The 21,213-nt window shown below is 41.2% G+C and overlaps 1 protein-coding gene across 1 annotated transcript; it reads left to right on the top strand.

The window, feature by feature from the left end:
- Nucleotides 1-45: 45 nt before the first annotated feature.
- Nucleotides 46-4,052, top strand: LOC143259254 (uncharacterized). Its single transcript, XM_076520707.1, has 4 exons — nt 46-166; nt 229-392; nt 489-641; nt 2,867-4,052. Exons 1-4 carry the CDS (start codon nt 90-92, stop codon nt 3,052-3,054), a joined length of 582 nt encoding a protein of 193 aa, XP_076376822.1. The 5' UTR covers nt 46-89; the 3' UTR covers nt 3,055-4,052.
- The last annotated feature ends 17,161 nt before the right edge of the window (nt 4,053-21,213 follow it).

Consider the following 21,213-nt stretch of genomic DNA (forward strand, 5'->3'; position numbering starts at 1 on the left):
AATTCATTTATTATTTTGATATAACCAATGTAACTTTTAATTTTCTATTTTCTTTCCTATGTGGAAATGTGAATAAATTCTTGTCTAAAATGCCAAATTATTGTCGATTGTTACCCACGGAATATAGTCGGAATTATGTAAAGAGAAGACCCGTACCAGCTGAAATGTGAATAACGTTTCCAAAAATCTGTGGGAATCCTATTAAAGTTTACGTAACATTTCTGACAGAATTGTTCCAAGAGATCGTTTTTCGGAACGCATCGAGGAAGGAGAAATCGATCCACGCGTTGCATCGATCCCTGCAGAACTCGACGAGGCTGCTGAACAATTAGTTCGCAAACATATCCTCGACTATCAACAATCCGTTTACCAAGTCTTCTACAAGGATCACTGTAAGTCGCAATGTTCAAATAGAAAACTATTTAATATGAAGCACGTTGTTAGATACAGGAACCACAAAAATTTAATTACTATACTTCAAAGTGTAGGGACTCGCCGAAGGAAATCACGACCAGACGATCCAGGAGAGGAAACCGAAAAGGAAAAGGATTTACAGAGCGAACTGTTGCTGCACATAGAAAAACTATATTTCAATCCTCATACTGAGAAAGTTCTAGCTCCACCTCCTACTGCCAAACGAAGTAAGATTTACCTTGAAATTAAATAGATGTTAGGTTGATACATGAGCCGTTTATTTTAAAAGTGGCATAAGTCACTTTTTCAAACAGTCGAGTTAATGGTAACATTAATTACAATTGAATGGTATCTTTTCATTTTAAAAAAATTTGCGATCAATAAGTTGAGAACTATTAAGATTTGTTCGAGAGAAGTTTTGCTAATTAACGGTATAACAAACATGTTTATTTTGAAAATGGCGTAAGTCGCTGTACTCAGGAAATTAATTGCGGGGCTTAGTGTAAAAGAAATAGAAACGTGTGATAAGTGTGTGTGAAGTATTGTTTTGAATTATTTACAGTACTTTTAAAAAAGTTGTGATCACTGGACTTATTTTTATAAGTGCGAAAGAATAGCGCAGTTTTGTAAATTATATTATATAATATATATATTATATATTATATATTATATTATGTTATACGCTGGATCTCGTCCTGTTTCTTCAGCAAAATACAAAGACATGTTGGACTTGCTTAATTATATACCCCTAATATACCACAGTTATTTAAAAAATTTGAAACAAAACACGATTTCAGAGGACTTAATCACTCCTATTGATGACGAAAATTAAATTGAACTGATGTATTTTCATATAAATTACTTACACTTATGTTTCAAAATGTACTAATTATTTTTGTATTTTATGAGTATTAAAATAAAAAATACTTAAATCAAACCTTTATATTAAATATATTCATGGTATCAATTATTATTATATATGTAATTTATTCAACAATTTTAGTAAATCACTGTCCTTTCAAAACATCACTTCAGTAAAATACGTCGGACAAAATTAATATATGCCAGTCATTTTTCTAAACTATTTATTTTGAAAGTGGCATAAGTCACTTTACCGTAATGAAAAGTGGTGATTTTTTTAATGTTTATACGAAATTATTTATACTGAGAAAAATATCAGTATCCTGAGATAACAAATACAAGTAAATCTTCTCGAAAGTTAGCATCCAATATTTTAAACGTGTTAAAACGCAAACCCTTAAATATCTCGACTTAAAAACAAAGTGACTTATGCCACTTTCAAAATAAACGGCTCACATATGAAATGTCGGATTTTTAGGTGAATATATAAAACTGCATATCTTTTTTCAAAAGCAGTTTATTTAATCAAAATATGCTCAATTTGCTTCAATACACTTTTCCCAACGAGATTTTAATGCATAGATGCTTGTCTAAAGAAATTCTGATCTTTAGAATCAATAAACTCTGATATGGAATTTTGCAGAGTGTCTTCATTTAGAAACTGTTTAGCCCGTAAAAACTGTTCTAAATGTTTAGAAAAATGAAAGTCGGTTGGCGAAAGATTCGGCGAATAACCTGTGTGCTGAAAATTTCATATTTTAATTCATTTAATTTCGTATGCGGCCGAGCGTTGTCATGGAGAAGTATTGGGCCATGCCGATTAACAAGTGATGGGCGTATATTTTTCAATTTTTCATGCATTTCATCAATGTGTTGGCAGTACTTTTCGGCTGTAATTGTCTCTCCAGTTCGAAGAAATGTGAATTACTGAAGAATAGTGAATTATCGCAGACATATTCGACCAATGCTTTCAGAACATCATTTTTCACAGACGTTTTGGATCTACGCGGTTCATATTGTAGGGCAAAATCGCCAGATCGAAAATTTTCGAACCAAATGCCTGGATTATATTGCGTGCAGCTTTTGCAGCATTATTACCAAGTTTATACTCATATACAAAAATTGCACACGATTATCGGTTGAATTCATATCCTTATGATATTCAAAACAAATAACAAAATGGAACACTTTTGAGAAAATCTTTGTTGAAATGTAACTCTGGCAACGGACAGTACGACTATGAATGAGGTTATACGAAAAATGAAAGCATAACGAAAATGGGGAGACAAATGGTAAAGAAAATCCGACATTTCATATGCACCGACATAAAACAGTAAATTTTCCGTTATAGACGTTCAGATTTTGTAAGAAAATGGGCAATTTGGGAGGAGGAAATACGATTATTTGAGCCTCGCGGCTCATTTTTATAGTCGCCGATCGTCAACAATTATAAAATCGAGATGCAAGGCTCGAATAATCGTATCTGCTTTTCCCAAATTGTTCATTCGTATGCACAGTCTGAGTGTCAATTAGGGAGAATTTACTGTAATTGACACGTATGATGATACGTTGTTGCATTAAATGTACCTAGTGCTCGGCTACATCAGACCAAAACTGTTGCACGGAAGTCTTTCGACGTACCAAGATACGTTTGCGCGTACAGGAGCCACGGTTATGTTGCGACAGCACGAAAAGAGAACTTCCGGAGAAGCAGAAGACGCAAAAGGACCGGCTAAATTAAACGATCCATGTGCCGAATTCAATATCCAAGAGAATTAGTTGTTTTACGTCACACGTGATTTTGTGTCGATTCTTTGATATCGAAACTATGTACCTCGAATCGCGAACATATTTCATACTATTGTAACGTACGAAAAATTTCTCGACGTATTTTTCTTGTTCCTTCCTGGGAGCGTGCGCCGGCTGGCACCGGCCGGCGGGTTCGCTCTGTATATTGTGAGTCACATACATACCTCCGAAGGGAGTACTATGACGAATTTTCTGGGACCAAGGCACATATGGACATCTCCATTATCATTTTTTTTTTAAATTTGGGTATACAAAGGGCTCAAACGCGACTAAAATCGGGCTTAGTTTCAAGTCAGTTACTGACGAAGGAATGCTAGCGAGATCGAGTCTGATTTACGGATTATCATTTGAGTCTGATTAACACTAGATTTACGGAGCACAAAAAACAGCTGCTTTATATTAGTTTATAAAAGTAGCAATAAGACATTTATTCTGATTTTTAACAAGTGTTATTGTAACATTTGCCGTGAGTAACATATAAATTGAATAAATAACTCATAAATGTATCTTTACGATATGAATAATTGTAAATTAAAGCGTAAATCTAGTATTAAATATATCAATGACAAATTACATAATTTCGATGTAGCACCTTTGCACCCTTAGGAAGATTAAAGATTAGGTTATTAAAACTGCAGAAACGGTTGCAGATCCTTCTTGGTCCTATTTGATGTGAAACCGCCAATTACGCAATTCTAATTTTATTGAGCTGGCCGAAAATTTTGTTCAGTTGAACAAACAATTAAAATTAATAAACGTTAGATAAAAAATTTTCTACAGCCCCTTTTACGATGTGCTCATAAAATAAGCTACTTAAAGACGTTTTAATAAATTGAATAAATAACTCATAAATGTATCTTTGCGATACGTATAATCGTAAATTAAAAAATTAGTGACTCGTCATTTTGACGGGTTCCGTAAATCTAGTGTTACAGACAGCGTTACGAATAAATACGATTTCGCATTGAGTTGATCAATTTTCGAGATTTTTAAAGTTCGCTTGCTTTTGGAAAGCAGTCTTTCGACCTCCGTTCGTTGAATTAGCGTTCCGTTGATGTAATCGCATTGCAATAGTTTGTTTTTCAACTTTCCAAACGCTCATGCTACGGCTGGAACAAAGAGCAGGTCTCGTCGCACCAACAGCTCAGATGGGCACATCCGTGACTTGCCATAGTATTGCAAAATTAGCACTCGTCGGTTTAGTTAATTTTGAACAGAAATTGAAGTTAACGTTGCGAATAAAATAGTCGCGTTGCAATAGCTTACGTTCCGACTTTTCAGACAGCAGCTGCAACAGTGTACACGACAAAATAGCCACGGGAGTATTTAATAATATCACTGGCAAGAAGAGTTTTCGTAAATATTAAACACCGAAAAGCAATCAATTAATTATCGAAGCTTGTCTGCTGCAACAATTTCTCGAAACATACGTGCTCGAGAAATTACTCTGTGTCTGATTCTATCGATCATCTTCGCAAACAAATTAAATGGCAAAATAGCCAGTGGGATGCTTAACAATAATTCTAACAGACAGAATTGTTGTAAGTATTAAGAAGCGAGAAATAATACATTTATTAACAAAAGCAATTCGATATAATAACTTAAACAATTCGATCGATTTATGCAAGTCTCTTGTTAATTTAACCTCGTTGGTGCATTTCATGAATAATTTAAGTGATGAAATAATTTATGGGGCAACGGATAGCATTATTGCAAAATAAATTATCGCGAATATTAAATAATTGTAAATTATCGAAATTATCGAAATTATCGATCGCCGTTGATCGTCAAAGTCATGGGTGTCCTTCGGTTGCTCGCTCGGCTCAAAGTTGTTGTTCAATCAGTCGGAACTTGTTTACTCGTGGAATCAGTCGCCTTTCAGGAAAGCTCTTCCAAAAGTGAAATTATAATGAATCAAATTGTTAAGAATTAAGATATAATATCATTTTCAAGGAAAATTAGTGCGCGTAATTACTTAATTAATTGTTGGAACAACTACTATAACAGAAAGTGTACAAAATCTAAGTAAATTGGGTCTTTTCACACGTGTTAGGCAGTGCACAATCAATTTTATTGTTCGGAAAGTTTAGTGTTAATCGAAACTCGTTTTGCTTCCTTCTAAAATCAATGTTAATTAATTTTCTATTTAATTCGAATCTAAATTTATTTAACATTCGGTAAAATTATTATTAATAGTTATCTGTCAAAATTGTATCTCTAAATTCAACGCGAATTTTAAAAATGGTTTCCAATAATTTCTAAATCTTTTCCAAATGGAAATTAATATTTTCGATTAAAATCTTAAATGTGTGTGTTATGGAAACTAGTGCACTTCTTGGTGTTGCTTCCCCCCTCCTACTGCTGTCTTCTCTTGCTGCTGCTATTGCTGCTCCGCTGCTACTTCCGTTTACTTCTTCCTACTACAAATTCCAGAACCAACATCGCATCGAAATGTAAGTCGCATGCTCTTATCATACCAGTAGTTTTCTCAATTTTTCGAGTACAGTGACCATATACTTGTTGCGAATTCTATTGTATATCTAGTTAGGATGTTTTCTTGTCAATAATTCGAGTTTTCCGTTTGCATTCAATTGCCGTTACCCTTGCCAATACTTCTGTCATTGTTACTTCCAGTACTTTTTTGACATTACTATTGCCGTTACCCTAGCCAATACTTCTGTCATTGTTACTTCCATTACTTTTTTGCCATTATTATTGCCGTTACTTCTCGAGCAATTAAATTCGCGCGTAGTCATCGAAACAGATTAATTTTGAAGAATAATTCGAAACTAATAACACCATTTTAGCTAGGATTTTCAGGTTCTTTATTTTCAGATTAATAATATTGTAAGACAAAAATTATTGTGTATATCATCATGTATATTATTATGTATATGTATTGTTAATTGGTCACTGTACTCGCTGCAATAGTAACAGTAGTTTTTGTAATACTAGTAGTAGTATTTGAGCAGGCTTTGCCACCCCAACGATCAGCGCGCATGGGCACATCCGCGACTTGCAATAGCGTTGCGAAATAATCTCGCGTTGTTTCACTGCATTTTCAACAGAGATGAAAATTAGCGTCGCGAATAAAACCATCGCGATTATCATTAGTATTGAAATTAATTATTCAAAGTATAGCGTGACGAATGAAATAATCGCGATTTCATTTGGTTCGACATGTAAGAAGCGTCAAAGACAGCGTTGCGAATAAATACGATCGCGATCCAAGTCAGAAAATTTCGAAGATCATTAAAGTCCACGCGCTTTTGCATCTCTGTTCATTGAATTAGCGTCGCGACTACATAATCGCGTTGCAATAGTTTACCTTCCGACTTTTCAGGCGCCCATGCTGCAGCTGCGACGAAGGGCCTCGCCGCCCCAACAACAGCTCGGATGGGCACATCCGCGACTTGCCATAGCGTTGCGAATTATTCACGCGTTGCTATAATTAATTTTGTACAGAAATCATAGTGTTGCGAATAAAGTAGACGCGACTTTTCTTTGAATTATCAAGTGCAATAGCTTTGAAAATAGTCTTGCGAACTAATCGCGTTTCAACTTTGCAATTCTATCAGATTTTTCAAAATCTACAGACTCGATCTTTGCAGAAAGGAAAGTTAAATCTTTCGGATTTCTGTTCGTTGCATTAGCGTGGCGTTGAAATAATCGCGTTGCCAGTAGCTTCGTTCGACTTTTCAGGCGCCCATTCCGCAGCTGCAACAATGGACCGAAGTCCCAACGATCAGCTCGATTGGGCACATCGCGATTTTTGCATTCCAGCGTTGCGAAATGTATTATCGCGTTTTGTCTTCGAATTAGTTTCGAAGTTAGCGTTGCGAGAATAATCGCGTTGCAGTAGCTTCGTTCGTCTTCCAGAGCCCATGCCACAGCTGCAACGCTCCGCAGTGCAGGCATTCGCAATTTTCCTTAGAGTTGCGAGACGAAATTAACAACGCGTTGTGTTAGCGTCGCGAAAAATTGCCAACGCGTTGTGTTAGAGTTACGAAAATTGCCAACGCGTTGTGTTAGAGTCGCGAAATAAATGCCGCACTGCGATTAGCCGTACCAAGGATCGTAGCATCGTCTCGCAATCGTCGACGATTTCCTTTAGAGTTGCGTGAAAACAAATCAATGTGCACGGGAGTTTTCGCTTTCGGATCTGACGAATTAACATCGTGTGGCGGCTACCTCCAGACCCGCCACCAAATGGCTCCTCTTCCCGCAAGTAACCGATCCGCTTCAATTTGTATATATACAGACTTCGTCTTTCCTACCAACATCCCAATGTCTAAGGCAAGGGCCCGCTAGGATAGCCTTACTGATGAGTCCTCTAGCGGGCCCCGGACGAAACGTCTTCCCCTCTCCTTTTCTTCCAAACATCGCCGCATCACCACCGCCAAAATCGGATTTAATATTTAGACGAATTAGCACGAATTAATATCCACTTCTAATTCTCGTGGATTAGCGTCGCGAGAAAGGAGTCCGCGTTTCTTTGCCACTTTCATTTTGATTTCCTCTCTGGCATCCAAACTCAAATTGTAATTCTTATATTCGGAGACAATATCCTTGCGAAGCATTGGAAGATCACCACCACAGGGAGCGAGAGTATTTAATTCCTTCCTTCGGGCCTTTTTGGGCCAGGTTCGAGCACGTGGTGCAAATTCCTGCAAAACCACTGCGTGGAGTAGGAATTCATTTTTGCGATCCGAGAATTTACAAGACGTAGCGGTTGGCGCAAAATCGCGATGCACGTTACTTATGTCCAAGTCTTCGAGCTCCTTCTGCCGAGATTATCATCCGCCGAGGGTTTATCATCCGCGAGGGAGAATCATCGGCCGAAAGATGAGTCTTAATTAATAATTGCGCGCGTCTTAGTTCATAATTGCCTGCGTCTTAGTCAAGCAGTGTTCTTAATGTAAGTTTGTTAGATTTCGTTTCCAATTATTTTCACACAAATTGCACTCGTCTGTGGGTTAACTTGGCACTCCTGCGCTGGTCTTAGGTTTCCTATTTCGATATATATTCACACTAACTTGAATTCAATGGTTCCAGGTTCATTACAGAGATTATCATTCGCCGAGGGATTATCATCCGCCGAGGGATGCCGAGGGTCCGCAAGCGAGTACGGGGGCTAGCGTCCCCGAGGAACCCGAGGCTCTTGTAGGTTTGTTAGGGTTCTTAATTTCAGTTTGTTAAATTTCCTTCCCCCTATTCTCTCCAAAAATTGCACTCGAGTGCGGGTTAGCTTGGCACTCCTGTGCTGGTGTTAGGTTTCCTATTTCGGCTTGCCACCCATTTTGTATTTAGACTAACTTGTATTAAATCATTTCAGATACATTGCAGATATTATCATCCGCCGTGGGATTGTCATCCGCCGTGGGATTATCATCCGCCGTGGGATGCGTTTTAGTTAATTGTTATTCCTCCGATCGGAGGTCCCTCAGGGGCTCGCTCGCGGGTGGGGCCCGTGGGCGAGTACGGGGGGTAGCGTCCCCGAGGAAACCGAGGCGCTTGTAGGTTGTTAGGATTCTTAATTTAAGTTTGCTGAATTTCGTTTCCTTCATTTTCTCAAAACATGCACTCGTGTGCGGATTAGCTTGGCACTCGTGTGCTGGTCTGCGTGGCACTCGTGTGCTGGTTAGCTTGGCACTCGTGTGCTGGGTAGCTTGGCACTCGTGTGCTGGTCTTAGGTTTTCTATTTCGACTTGAGAATTCAGACTAACTTTAATTCAATGGTTTCAGGTTCATTACAGATATTATCATCCGCCGAGGGATTATCATCCGCCGTGAGATTATCATACGCCGTGGGATTATCATCCGCCGTGGGATTTTCATCCGCCGTGGGATTATCATTCGCCGAGGGATGCGCCTTAGTTAATAAGTGCGTGCGAGTTAGTCAATAAGTTTGTGTGACTTAATTTAAGATTCTTAACCTCTTGCCGTACTTTAACGGGTCTAGCTTTGAATAAAGATTTTTCTTAAGAATGAACATTATTTTATTCCTTCAAATCCGTCTAAATTTCTCTTCTTTTCACTACAATATTTACTTGTTCAATGAAACGTAGTCAATCTCACAATAATTAGAATTTTTCTTCTCCTTCTGAGAAATAATTACAATCGGGAAACTTCTAGTCATCATAAATTTAGAGAGAATGGTTCGGCAAGGGGTTAAGTTCCCTCAGGGGCCTCCGACCCACGGGAGCGCCCGTGGGGGGCACGGGATGTAGCGACCCCGAGGTACCCGAGTCGCTAATTTCGCATATGTCCAGTAGTATTGCCTTAGCTTTACTTTTTCGCGTCTCGTTTTTGACTCCGCCATAGCAGAAAGTTGTGGTGGCCTTGCTTGCGCAAACTCTTGGGTAAGTCCAGACACATCTCGATGTTCGACGAGTGACCATGCGGCGTGGTGATTCGAACGCGGACCCTCCTTCTGGGGAGGCTCTCGCTTAGCGCATTCGCATGTAAGCCGTCCTTAGCTCTCTTTTGGGGGCGGGGCGCAGGGCGATCCGACTCATTGTGGGATGATCCAACTTTGGATCATTATTCCTCATGTGAAAACGGCGAGCATCGAGATCTGCGAGGCTCCAGACTTGTGCGAGCATTGTACGCGTCGCGTCACCCTCGAGTCAGTGTCTTCTGCATTGACCGCCCTTGTTTCTTAGTTTCGAAGAATCAGAGCCTTCTGCACTGATTCATTTTGGTCCCCGTGGATCGGAGACTTCTTCTTTGATTCACTTTGGCCCGCAATAGTACTTGACATATGCGAGCGAGTGAGTGTGTGGGAATGTGTGATAGCTAGCTAGCGAACGAGTGTGTTAGTTTATAATTCGTCGTTGTTAGAAAGGGAGCCATAGCGAATTTCGATTTCGTTCTGACTCCCTTTCGGGTCTCTAAAGCAGCAACCTCCCCGCGGTGAGACCTGGGCAATCGGTATCATCCTCGATCCAGAAAATGTTGCGAATTACAATGAGTTTTGAATCGGGGATGATACTGAGCTAATAGCTGCAAATTTTGAATTCTTTTTGATATTGATATTTTCTAATCATGAATGATGTTATTATGCTACGTTCATCGATAATTAATTTACGGGATGACACTTAGCTTACTTAAATCAGCATCTTCTTCGATATTTCTTGGTGTTGCGACGGCAACACCGAAGGTCAAGCGTCCCTGGCCATCCCTTGAGCAATTAAGCGATATACCTGCGACACTAGAAAATGCACCCAAGCGAAGGTGCTCTTCGACCCGACGAACGGACAGCGCGACTCATGGATTCCATATTTCCCAAAACGTAAGATTTACAACCCGGACTTTCGAACAGTTTCCCACTCCTCAAGTTCCTTCCGACACACCCATCTCCAATCAAAAACGCTTCATTTCGTCCACCAAAACCCACCATACACCAATCAACAAAAAAACCGAGGCGACAAGCGAAAAGGCACCTAGAACGTTACACAGAATCGTTAGAACCACCAGAACTCCTAGAACGTATAGAACTCTGAGAACGCAGATAAGACCATAGCTGTAATATTATTAAAGTGTACGTAAAGGCAACCAGCGACTTCATTAAACTTAATTCCATTTGGAAACATCGCGCACATACACTTGGAATCATCCGAAAAAGGAAGGTTCAATGCAGTGCGCGAATGTCATACTTTCATCGACAAAAATCATCCAATAGCATAAAACTGCTTGGATTCCATGGCTTCGGCACTATAAATTTTTACCTTACTTTTTAAGACTCATATTACCAAATATCTGCATTCGCATACTGCATTGAACCTTTCTTTTTTGAATAATACCATTAAACAGCTAAAAAAATATGCGTTAAGTTAGTTAAGTATCATCCCGTAAAGCCATGTTTCGTCTCATTTTGTCGGTAACTGTGTCCTCACTAGGGACTCTAACCCCTTATGTCTGTGATAATATTGAGTCCATTCCTATACCTCGTCTGTGCTAATACCTTGTCTCTGCTTATATCTCGTTTGTGCTCTTGTACTTTCTGCATCAATACCACATTTATGCTTGCGCAAGTTCCCAGAGTTGCAAGCCTACTTGGTCATTGAAATCAACGTTAGATAACACCACCACCTTTTGTTCGAACTACACATTTATATCAACTTGAATTTCATTAATTTTTACTAAACCTCCTTGACATAATATAGCCTATGCAGCTTCTGTTCTTCATTCAAACAACGAAGCACAACTTTGTCGTAAAATATCGATTTTCCATGCAACACAGTCACTCCCGTGAATTGTGAATAGCACAGGTGCAAGTGGCAAGTGCACAACACAATAAACCCGATGGAAGTCGGCTATAGATGTCCAGCAATCTACAAGCATCTCCGCAATATCAGATTCTCCCGTTCTTAATATCTGGCAGTCTAGCACCGTTTCGCTTTTCACCTTGCTCAGATTTTTCTGGGTTGACCCCGAGTGCTCTTCGGGAAACGCCACCGCGGGGATCCCACCAGTCAGCATCTTCTGCATCCACTGACATCCACTTTTATCTTCTTCCCCGTTCTATCTTTTTTTACTCCGTCCACATCATCCTCCGACCACCGCCTCCCTTGCCTCTGCTTCCTTCCGCCTGTCTTCTTCACAGTTCCCCTCGTCACCCCTGTCTCCTTCCTTCTTCATCCCTTTTTTTCCCTCGAACGTCTCTTGGAAAAGCTGCGCCCGCCGCGATCTGCGATATCGGACCCTCGTATCTGATCACTCCTAGTCTTTAGCACATATACCGGTTGTCCCTTGCGCGACGATCTCTGACAGGGTCTCCTGGGGTGTGCGTCGCCAGATATTTATATCGTCGACTATATCACGGTCGCGATGGTCAAGTGCCGGCGCAGCAATTTCCCTTGTTCCCTCGTGAATATTGCATTCGCGACGCAGTCGGCCGCCTCTGATTTATAAGAATGTTTCCCGCTGCAATCGAACAATTAGACGCGGACGCGATTTATCGGTTGAAAATTCTGGAATAACGCAAACATTATTTCTGCATCCCTTCCTTCATCCCTCTGTGATAGAAATGGACACTGTTGGACCATGTTGGATCTGCGATAATAACCTTTGACCTGTTAAACGGTGGTTTAAGCGATGTTAGTGATTCCGAGAAAAGATCACTATACTCTTCAAATTTCATAAGATGATACATCGATGTTAAAAGATATGAATTCGCGAGAGCTTCATCGTTTACTTCATTCCACTCTAAAACAAATTCGTTATTGTGATTTGTACCATTCCGATCCCAATCTACCAAACATTTAATGAAGACTTTGCTGCTGTTTCCATCGCCATCTTGATTTCGTAATCGCGACACCTCATCCTTAGACACCGTGGGTATATTTTCTCTCGCCTCCATTTCAGACAAAGTTCTCCATGACTGCATTTTGGGAGCATCAGGCTCACGGCGGGATCCAATAAAACGCCGGCGGTTGCCGCCGTAATTCATAAAGCCGGCGTATCTCGTCCCATCGGTGTCTCCCGATAGAAACAGGTTGCGCCGGCGAGCAGTTCGGACGGCAAACATTCTTCCGTGGTTCGACGAATCGACGTCTCCATTAATTAGATACCGGTCGATCGAGCGTGCGACGGACCACGTCGCCGTCGCAGCCTCCCGTGAAATTGTGTTCCCGCTGATTTACGAGCACGCGCACTGCCGAGGAGCGAGCCCTCCGATCCGATATCCTCCCTCGGCCACGTATTATTTCCTTCGCGTCGTTTCCCAGAGATGCGATCCTCTCCTTCTTTGGTGCACGTGGCCCAATTCACCTGCGATCCGTCCGGCTTCGTTCACTGCCCGCCGAGTCTCTCGGGTTCTGTTCAAAAGTAGGTTTATGATCGAGCTAGAATAGAACATCGATTAGAGGAGACAGAAGATGATCATCTTTTAAAAGCGATGCCCTGGTAACTACTTTAATTGTCTCATTGTGAAGTGATAGAATGCTTTGATAAAGAGATTGCAGAGTTATTACAAGTGTAAGTAAAATGGCGCGAAAACATTAGATTGACTTTGGAACTCCAAACGGAGAATTCGGGTCCCCTCGTATCTCGAGACTTCTATGGTTGGGCCCACAATACGAGCCTTGAGTTTAAGCATTAATATATCCCAATAAGCATTGGATGTTTTAAAGACGTCCATTTTAAGTCTGAACGTCGTACGCTCTGAAATAGATGTTTTTAAGATGTCTCATTTCAGACGTTTGAAATAAAACGACTTCAAGACGTTTTGGACGAATTGGACATTCTTTTAACGTCTGAAACAAGATGTCTTTAAGATACTTGAAATATATCTTCAAGGCGTTTTTTAATGTTTTCAATGTTTTTTAAATAAATCAGTCAAGAACTTTTAAATACAATTTTAATATAGACGATTGAACCACAAGATAAAAATGACGATGTGAATTTTGTTTCTACGATTTTTATACGAATTGGTGGTCACAAAGAGCGCTCCGATCAATAATTTATTTCCCATAAAGATAGCTTTTCCAGAAGATCGCCCGTTATAGTAGTGGTTACTAAAAACGCCTTCAAGAGATATTTCAAGACGTCTGTTTTGGGACGTCTTTAAGATATCCTGTGCTTATTGGATAGAAAGTACTTCATAATTTTACCTACTCCTGCTCTAGTTGATACACTTCTAATTAAAGACTAACTTGGAAAGTATGTATGAGAAAAAGTGTGAACACCGTATTGCGTGATTTACGCACCCGTTGTCTCCTCCGATTTATCATGTATAACTTTGCAGGATGTTTTGGAAGATCATTTACAATTTTATATAAATGACGCATGCTCGGAAGCGTTACGGCGTGGGAAAAAATTAAATCTGTAAAAGTAATAGTAAAATTTAATTTCGGATAAGAAAGTATATTACATCTTTGTGCACATCAATTACATATAGTAGAGTATATTGAAATTATCAGAGTTGAAACCAAATTATTCTATTGATATTCTAAGTCGAGACTATAAATATAATTTTGAAAAATGAACGAGTACAAAAATTTTGTTATTTAGAAGTTTCAAAGATGTCTTTGTGCTATTTGAGATTGTATGCTTTCCTATCTTTCTTTCAAACGGTTCTCAGAACATTGATTTATATTTGTTCACGGACAATAAGTCCATCAACACGTTTATCAAACTTCTATTTCTTATAATTTAACGAACAGAATATTTATTTTGTATAAAACTCTGTAGTTTACAACACAGAATTTCTTATTGAACCGGAACGCAAAAGAACCAAAACGCGCACTTTGTTAGCTACCAAACACCGTATTCGCATTTTCATACAATCGTAAACAAACGGGGATTTTTGATAAAAGATTTCACTGCTTGACTTTACAGTCCGATTGCGAAGGAAATCTCTTCTTCGAGGTCCTCCACAATTATGGAGAAAGACGGAGCCAGATCTGGGCTACGAAACCGATGCAGGACGACTTCGAATTTGAAAGTTCCGGGCAAGCAACTTTGCAAATGCTTCAAGGCAGAGAACCACAATCGAAAAGAAGCTCTTCGCAATTGCGTGCAACAGACGCTGAAAGCTATAAAATAGGAACACACGGTTCCTCGGATCTGTAACTCTTTTCGTTCTCGAGAAACAGTGGCGTATGCATTGTTATTACTATGATTTTATCGGATCTTCGATATCGCAGTAGCAACACAAGCGCGCTGAAACGCATCTACGAAACGAAACGAAACGAAAGGGGTGGAGAAAGCGGCGGCGAAGAAGCCGAGCGGAGAAAAAAAGCGACGGCGTTCTCGAGTCCGGCGAGGAAGTCTGGATTCACTTTGCTCGCGGAGCAAAGAAGCATCGGCTAGAGTCTAGCCGCTAGACCAAAGTATGGCAAAAACCGCGTAAACACGGTGCTCGGATCCAATTCGGGATCTGGTCCGTTCCGCGAGCAGATAGAAGTACGGGAGACGGTTCAGGGGCGGAATCGGAGCGGAGGCGACCGGGGCTCGCTTTGTTAAGGCGGCGGCGCGGAATCGCAATATTTTCTACGGTGGGATAGGATCGCGTGTTATGAATCACTGCCGTGCGGCTGTTTCGTGTATATTTCATTACGTGGCCAGTTTCCCAGCAATAACAAATAACGAGGAACGGGGAGAACGAGGAAAAAAGAGATCGGGCGGGGAACGGTGGGGACGTGGCGGGGAAGGGGTTGAATAGAAGAGGAGGCGCTAGGACGCTCGGGACGAAGGGTTGAGCTGCGAGGGCGGGCGAGACGAAGGAACTGGAATGGAGATACGAAGCCGAGTTTTCGGCTTACTGGACCGATGCGAATCTGGGGGGTAATAAGGAAAAGCGGAGACGGAAGGCGGCGGATAGCAAACAGAGGGTGGGACAGAGAGAAAGGATGCTCGCAGCGTCGCGTCGGCCAACTGCGCGGAGAGACTTTTCTTATCGCATGAAATATGTAGCGGTCGTACGTTCGTTATGGAGATCGTGGCGCGGGAACTTTTTCCTCTCGTCCCCATTCTTCCTCGTCGCGATGTTGCGCGGTGACACAGCTTTAAACAAATTTGCGATACACCGCGAGAAATCGCGGCTCCGGGACTGGGGTGAGGGAGCCGCATTAGAATAGAAAGCCGCTCTTCCGAGTGCTCCTCGTTTGCGTCTTGCCCGTGGTTTTGTCTCGTCGGGGAACGTCGCTCGACAGGAAACTTCTGATTTTGATGAAAACTTTCGGGCGAGACGCGTTGAACGTTTCGCTGCTTGCTCCCGGGCTGCGGATATCGGGACGCTCCGCGGATGCAGATTATGATACACAGAAATTGTTTACGCTACTTGCCAAGACTCGGCGAGTAACAAAGCTGTTGAACATCTGCGCAGTCGGGATATTATGAGCACCGTGCTATCTGGTAAATAAAGATCGGGGATTGTCCCTTGAACAGTGAATTCCAACCGGCGCGCAGCTTCAAGGAGATAGGACAGTGGAACCGGTTACTGTGGAGTAACCAATTGCTATACCTTCGGTTTACTTCCGGGCATAATTAACCTTGTATTTATCGAATAAGACATATTACATTTTCTCACTCTTATGTTTTATTTATTTTTTCATTATTTCCTGCGTCTCAAGGCGAAACCACCAACTTCGTGGCTTTGATACTTTGAATGACAACCTTTGACACGTCATTGTACTAATAGGTACTAAAATGTACCTAAGAGAAGTACTTTTACACATAAACGTTTTACACATTATCGTTGATACAGAGAGTATAATATGGAAGGATATACAGGGTGTTCCACAATTATTTTAACAGCCGAAAATGAGGGGTAGCTGAGGTCATTTGAAGTAACTTTTTCCTTGGCGAAAATGCAATCTGCGGCTTTGTTTACGAGTTATTAACGGAAAACACTGACCAATGAGAGGTGACGGCGCGAAGTTCGAGAGCCCGCAGCACGAGGCTTTGACAGATGGTCGGGACGGACTCGAGCCGCGTTCGAAGTATTGAACAAATCACGAAGCGAGAACTTCCGGATTTTTTTTTACTACGTAACAGTGATATTTTTAAGAAAACGCTGCAAGGTCATGCCAAGGTCATGTCAAGGTCAACACATGAAATTTTTAAGCAAGGTGTACAGTGAAGATTAACAAAGTATGTAAATGATATTTTAATTTAAATAATTCCGTGACCGAACACAGCTCAACGAATGATTCGCAAAGCTAATTTAATCAATAATAATCGTGTTAAAGGACGTAAGCGATATGTTTGTTAGAGAAGTATGAAGAATATTATCAACAAGAAACTCACCCATTTAGTTGTAATAAATAATATTTCTCTAACAAACATATCCCTTACGTCCTTTAACACGATTATTATTTATTAAATTAGCTTTGCGAATCATTCGTTGAGCTGTGTTCGGTCACGGAATTATTTAAGTTAAAATACCATTTACAAACTTTGTTAATCTTCACTGTACACCTTGCTTAAAAATTTCATATGTTGACCTTGACATAACCTTGACATGACCTTGGCATGACCTTGGCATGACCTTGGCATGACCTTGGCATGACCTTTACATAACCTTGACATGATCTTGACATGACCTTGACATGACCTTGACATGATCTTGGCATGACCTTTACATAACCTTGATATGACCTTTACATGACCTTGGCACAACCTTGACATTGTACGAGGTCAATGCACTATCCTGCACACATTTCCGTGCGTGAAGTGGATTTACAACTAGATGGGTGAGTTTCTTATTGATAATATTCTTCATACTTCTCTAACAAACATATCACTTACGTCCTTTAACACGATTATTATTTATTAAATTAGCTTTGCGAATCATTCGTTGAACTGTGTTCGGACACGGAATTATTTAAACTAAAATATCATTTACATACTTTATTAATCTTCACTGTACACCTTGCTTAATAATTTCATATGTTACACACAAGGTGTCATGCACACTAGAAAATTAAAACGGCCGCCACGGTTAAATTACTTACTATTGCGGGTCCGAAAAATTAGTAAATATTCTTCAGACTTTCTAAAGTAAAGGTGAACAGCGTTTTTCTTAAAAATATCACTGTTACGTAGTAAAAAGAATCCGGAAAGTTCTCGCTTCGTGATTTGTTCAATACTTGGAACGCGGCACGAGTCCGTCCCGACCATCTGCCAAAGTCTCGTGCTGCGGGCTCTCGAACTTCGCACCGTCACCTCTCATTGGTCAGCGTTTTCCGTTAATAACGCGTAAACAAAGCCGCAGATTGCATTTTCGCAAAGGAAAAAGTTACTTCAAATGACCTCAGCTACCCCTCATTTTCGGCTGTTAAAATAATTGTGGAACACCCTGTATACCACCAATTATATATAAACGTCCACATCAATTATATATAATGCATAGGGTGTTGATATAATAGATATGTGAAACACAAGGAAACGTATTGACTTATTCTAGCGATCCTTAGTCTATCGATGAAAGATTAAGGTTGCGATTGATGGAACGTGATCCGCGCGGAATCATTTGTCCAGTAACGAGAGAACCAATGCGGTAATTCGGAACGAATACCGAAGAGAAAGGAGTGGCCTGCGGAGGGAGGAAAAACGAATATTGCAGCCACGGCCAAGAACGCGCAACTTTTCTTATCGCGCGGATGTGTGCTCTGAAAAATATTGCAACGCGCATTCGTTAGGAAGAAGCTTAATGTTCCGTGCACGCGCCGATATCGCGAGCTGGACGACGCCAGTCCGGGAAAGGAGGAAAAACCTGGCTCGATGCTATTTTTGAGCCTCGAGATGAAATTCATTGCAGCCGGCGCGCTCCACGTTTCTCTTTCCGAATTGGGAATTAGTTATCCGCGTCTCGGACGTAGCAGAAAAACGATCCACTCCCGCCACGGAACGGAAATCGTTAATCCTTTGGGCTCTGATCATTTACGTTTTAACCGCTATCCGCTCGCGCGGAAAACGCGGAACATTAAAACGCGGAAGTCGATGAGAGGAAACCCGCCGAAACTGGTCGTTTGTGTTGATTGAAAATAAGTCCGGCGTGTGCCCATTGAATCGCGACGTCCGTGTTTCGAACGGCTAATAAAAAAATATTGGACACCAGAGAAGAGGAACGCGGCTTCTCTTATATCGGCTATGATCGACCGTTCTTTTACCTTTCGAAATAGCATAGCGTTTCGAACGCGACAATAAAATTTCCCGACGGCAAAGAGAAGGCCGAATACTCGCCGCGACATTAATAACACGCATTCTACACGCAGCGGATCTACTGGCCCGTAATAACGCTCAAACGCGTTTTAACATTTAAACCGCCATCTTGCCGGGCCACTGGCATGTCGGCCGCTTTTGAAGGCGGGAAGTCGAGCGAATAATTTTAACGATTCGAATGAATTGACACGGGAAACGATTTCGAAATGAATTTTGTCAATCGCACGTGCATGTATCCGAGCCGGTTTCACTCAAGCTCGTCTTTGTGCACGCTTGCAACAAAATCGAATAGACTATGTGCGTGTCTATGACAGCCATGTTTGTTTGGTCTCGAACAGATAACGCGAAAATTAATATTTCCTGTCGCACTTTATGGGATTTATCTCCCATACAAAAGCAGAATGATTTTCTTCGCTACACCCGAAGATACTCAGAAACTCACGCGATGCTCAAATATTTATTGTGCAAAGGACATGCTGCAGCTCTGGTACATACATTTATGACATTTTTATGAATCTTTGAAGATTTATATCTTATGGAATACGCGATTGCCAATTTTGTAAAGCAATTCGTCCCGAGAGGAATTTACATCGGTGTACGAATTGTCGCCGGATCCTCGATATCGCTTAGAAAATCGGTCTGCGAGATCCGTGATTACATCGCGAGATGGAGGCAGCGTTAGAAAGAGCCGTGTGAAACGAACGAATGGACCAAGCTGCTCCAGCTCGGGAAATACATTTCTCTTGCTCGGTTACGTTCTTCGCGGCGCAATCTCTCGAACACAAAGGAATCGTCGTCAGCGGGTCTTGTACTTGAATCGTCGTATCCAATTTAATAATAGCTTTCTTTCCATGTATAAACGCAATCGATACTGCACTTCAATTTTCTCAGCGCGATGGCGGCTCGAGCCCCAATAATCCGAACGCTTCCAATTGTCGGTTTAATTTCGACGGACTTTGCCGACCGAACCGTGCGGGACATAAAAAATTCTAGATGCAGTGGTCGAACAATATTTATACATATGTACTCATAGACGATTCGCTTTGAAGAATCGAATCAATAAATTGCCTTTCAGACACATCTTTCACTTGAATTGTTTAAAAAGGCACGTGTTATACCATCGGGAAGGAAAATTCTCCGTCCTGAAAGAGAAAATATGAAACCGAAGGATCGCCTTACAGTTAAAATTTAAAAATAAAATAGTTAATACATAATAATCGTATCTCTTCTTCTCAAATTGTCCATTTTTGTGCAAAATCTAAGCGTCGATTAGGGAGGATTTACTGTACTTTTGTTACAAATAACAGTAAAAACTCTGGTTGCTTACGTAAGAATTAATTATTTGTCCTTTCAGCATACAGATGAACGAGATGAAGTAAATTGAAATAAACAAATGGCGGACATGTGAGAGTTAATTATACGCTTCTGACGTCGGCGATCAAAGATGGTCGACATAAATAACCGGCAAACCAGCACGCGCAAGACCGTGATAAGAAACGTGATGAAACGGTATCTCGGTATTCCATTATTGCCGACGGGCGAGGGGATATAAAAGTTCATCGACGGGTCCGCTATCCGACAGGTCTGTATCATTAATTTTTAATGTCGTTTTCATCGAGGGACGGCGGTGAGGGGTGCTCGCGCGATAAATTAGCCCCGACAAGGGGCTTCTTATCGAGTACTACTAATTTCCTTAATCCGCGACGTCCTCCTTCCGCCTCGGAAGCGGCCGTTCCCCGCCTTGGCTGCTTTTCCTTTTGGGATCGGAGTCGTGGAGCGAGCGACATTTAATGGAAGTCTGCGACATCTGTCGCATGGGGCCACGCCGCTAATTTAAATCCCATCACATGGCCACCATCGCTTCCCAGCGTCGACAGCGAACATCCCCCGTCGCGTTTCCCGCCGTCCTGCCTCGGCCCCGTAATCCGCCATTGCCGTTTACCTGTCGGCATTCCTTTCCTTCCTATTCTCTTGTGTTTAATCGAAAAGTAATGCCTCAATTACGTCTGTCTGGCGTCGCGTTTGATGGCGTGCGATCGTCCGGTCGAATTAAATTTTAATTATCGCGTTTTATCGACTACGCGTTCTTTTACGCGATGCACGGACCGTCGCGGCAGAATAGGGGGCGGCGAAAGTGGTGTACAAAGGCGCTACATTTCATTCATCGAATCAAATCATTTTAAGTGATTTCCTGTTTCTCCTTTACATCTAGCCGGTAGATATGGCAGCGATATGTTAGCGAAATATTCGCTAACATGTAGGAGAGAATTTTGTCGTGGAGCCTGTCGGTTTTCATTTCATTTTAGGTCGGTTAATCGTTCAACCCTTTGTTGTAACATGTGTTTCTTTAAACCGCTCCACAACTAATGTAACATATGAGCCGTTTAGATTGACGATGCATCTTTTCTTGTCTCTGTCTTTTCTTGATCGTGACCGCTGTCGATATTCCGGAGCTGT

The sequence above is a fragment of the Megalopta genalis genome, chromosome 3, assembly GCF_051020955.1.
Source record: "Megalopta genalis isolate 19385.01 chromosome 3, iyMegGena1_principal, whole genome shotgun sequence".
NCBI lineage: Eukaryota > Metazoa > Arthropoda > Insecta > Hymenoptera > Halictidae > Megalopta > Megalopta genalis.

What these genes read in the sequence shown, in the direction of transcription:
- LOC143259254 (XM_076520707.1), top strand. Translation starts at nt 90, where the DNA reads ATGCCAAATTATTGTCGATTGTTACCCACGGAATATAGTCGGAATTAT. An exon ending in AGACCCGTACCAGCTGAAAT is followed by an intron (nt 167 to 228) that starts GTGAATAACGTT and finishes CATTTCTGACAG; the next exon opens with AATTGTTCCAAGAGATCGTT. An exon ending in ACCTCCTACTGCCAAACGAA is followed by an intron (nt 642 to 2,866) that starts GTAAGATTTACC and finishes AAATGTACCTAG; the next exon opens with TGCTCGGCTACATCAGACCA.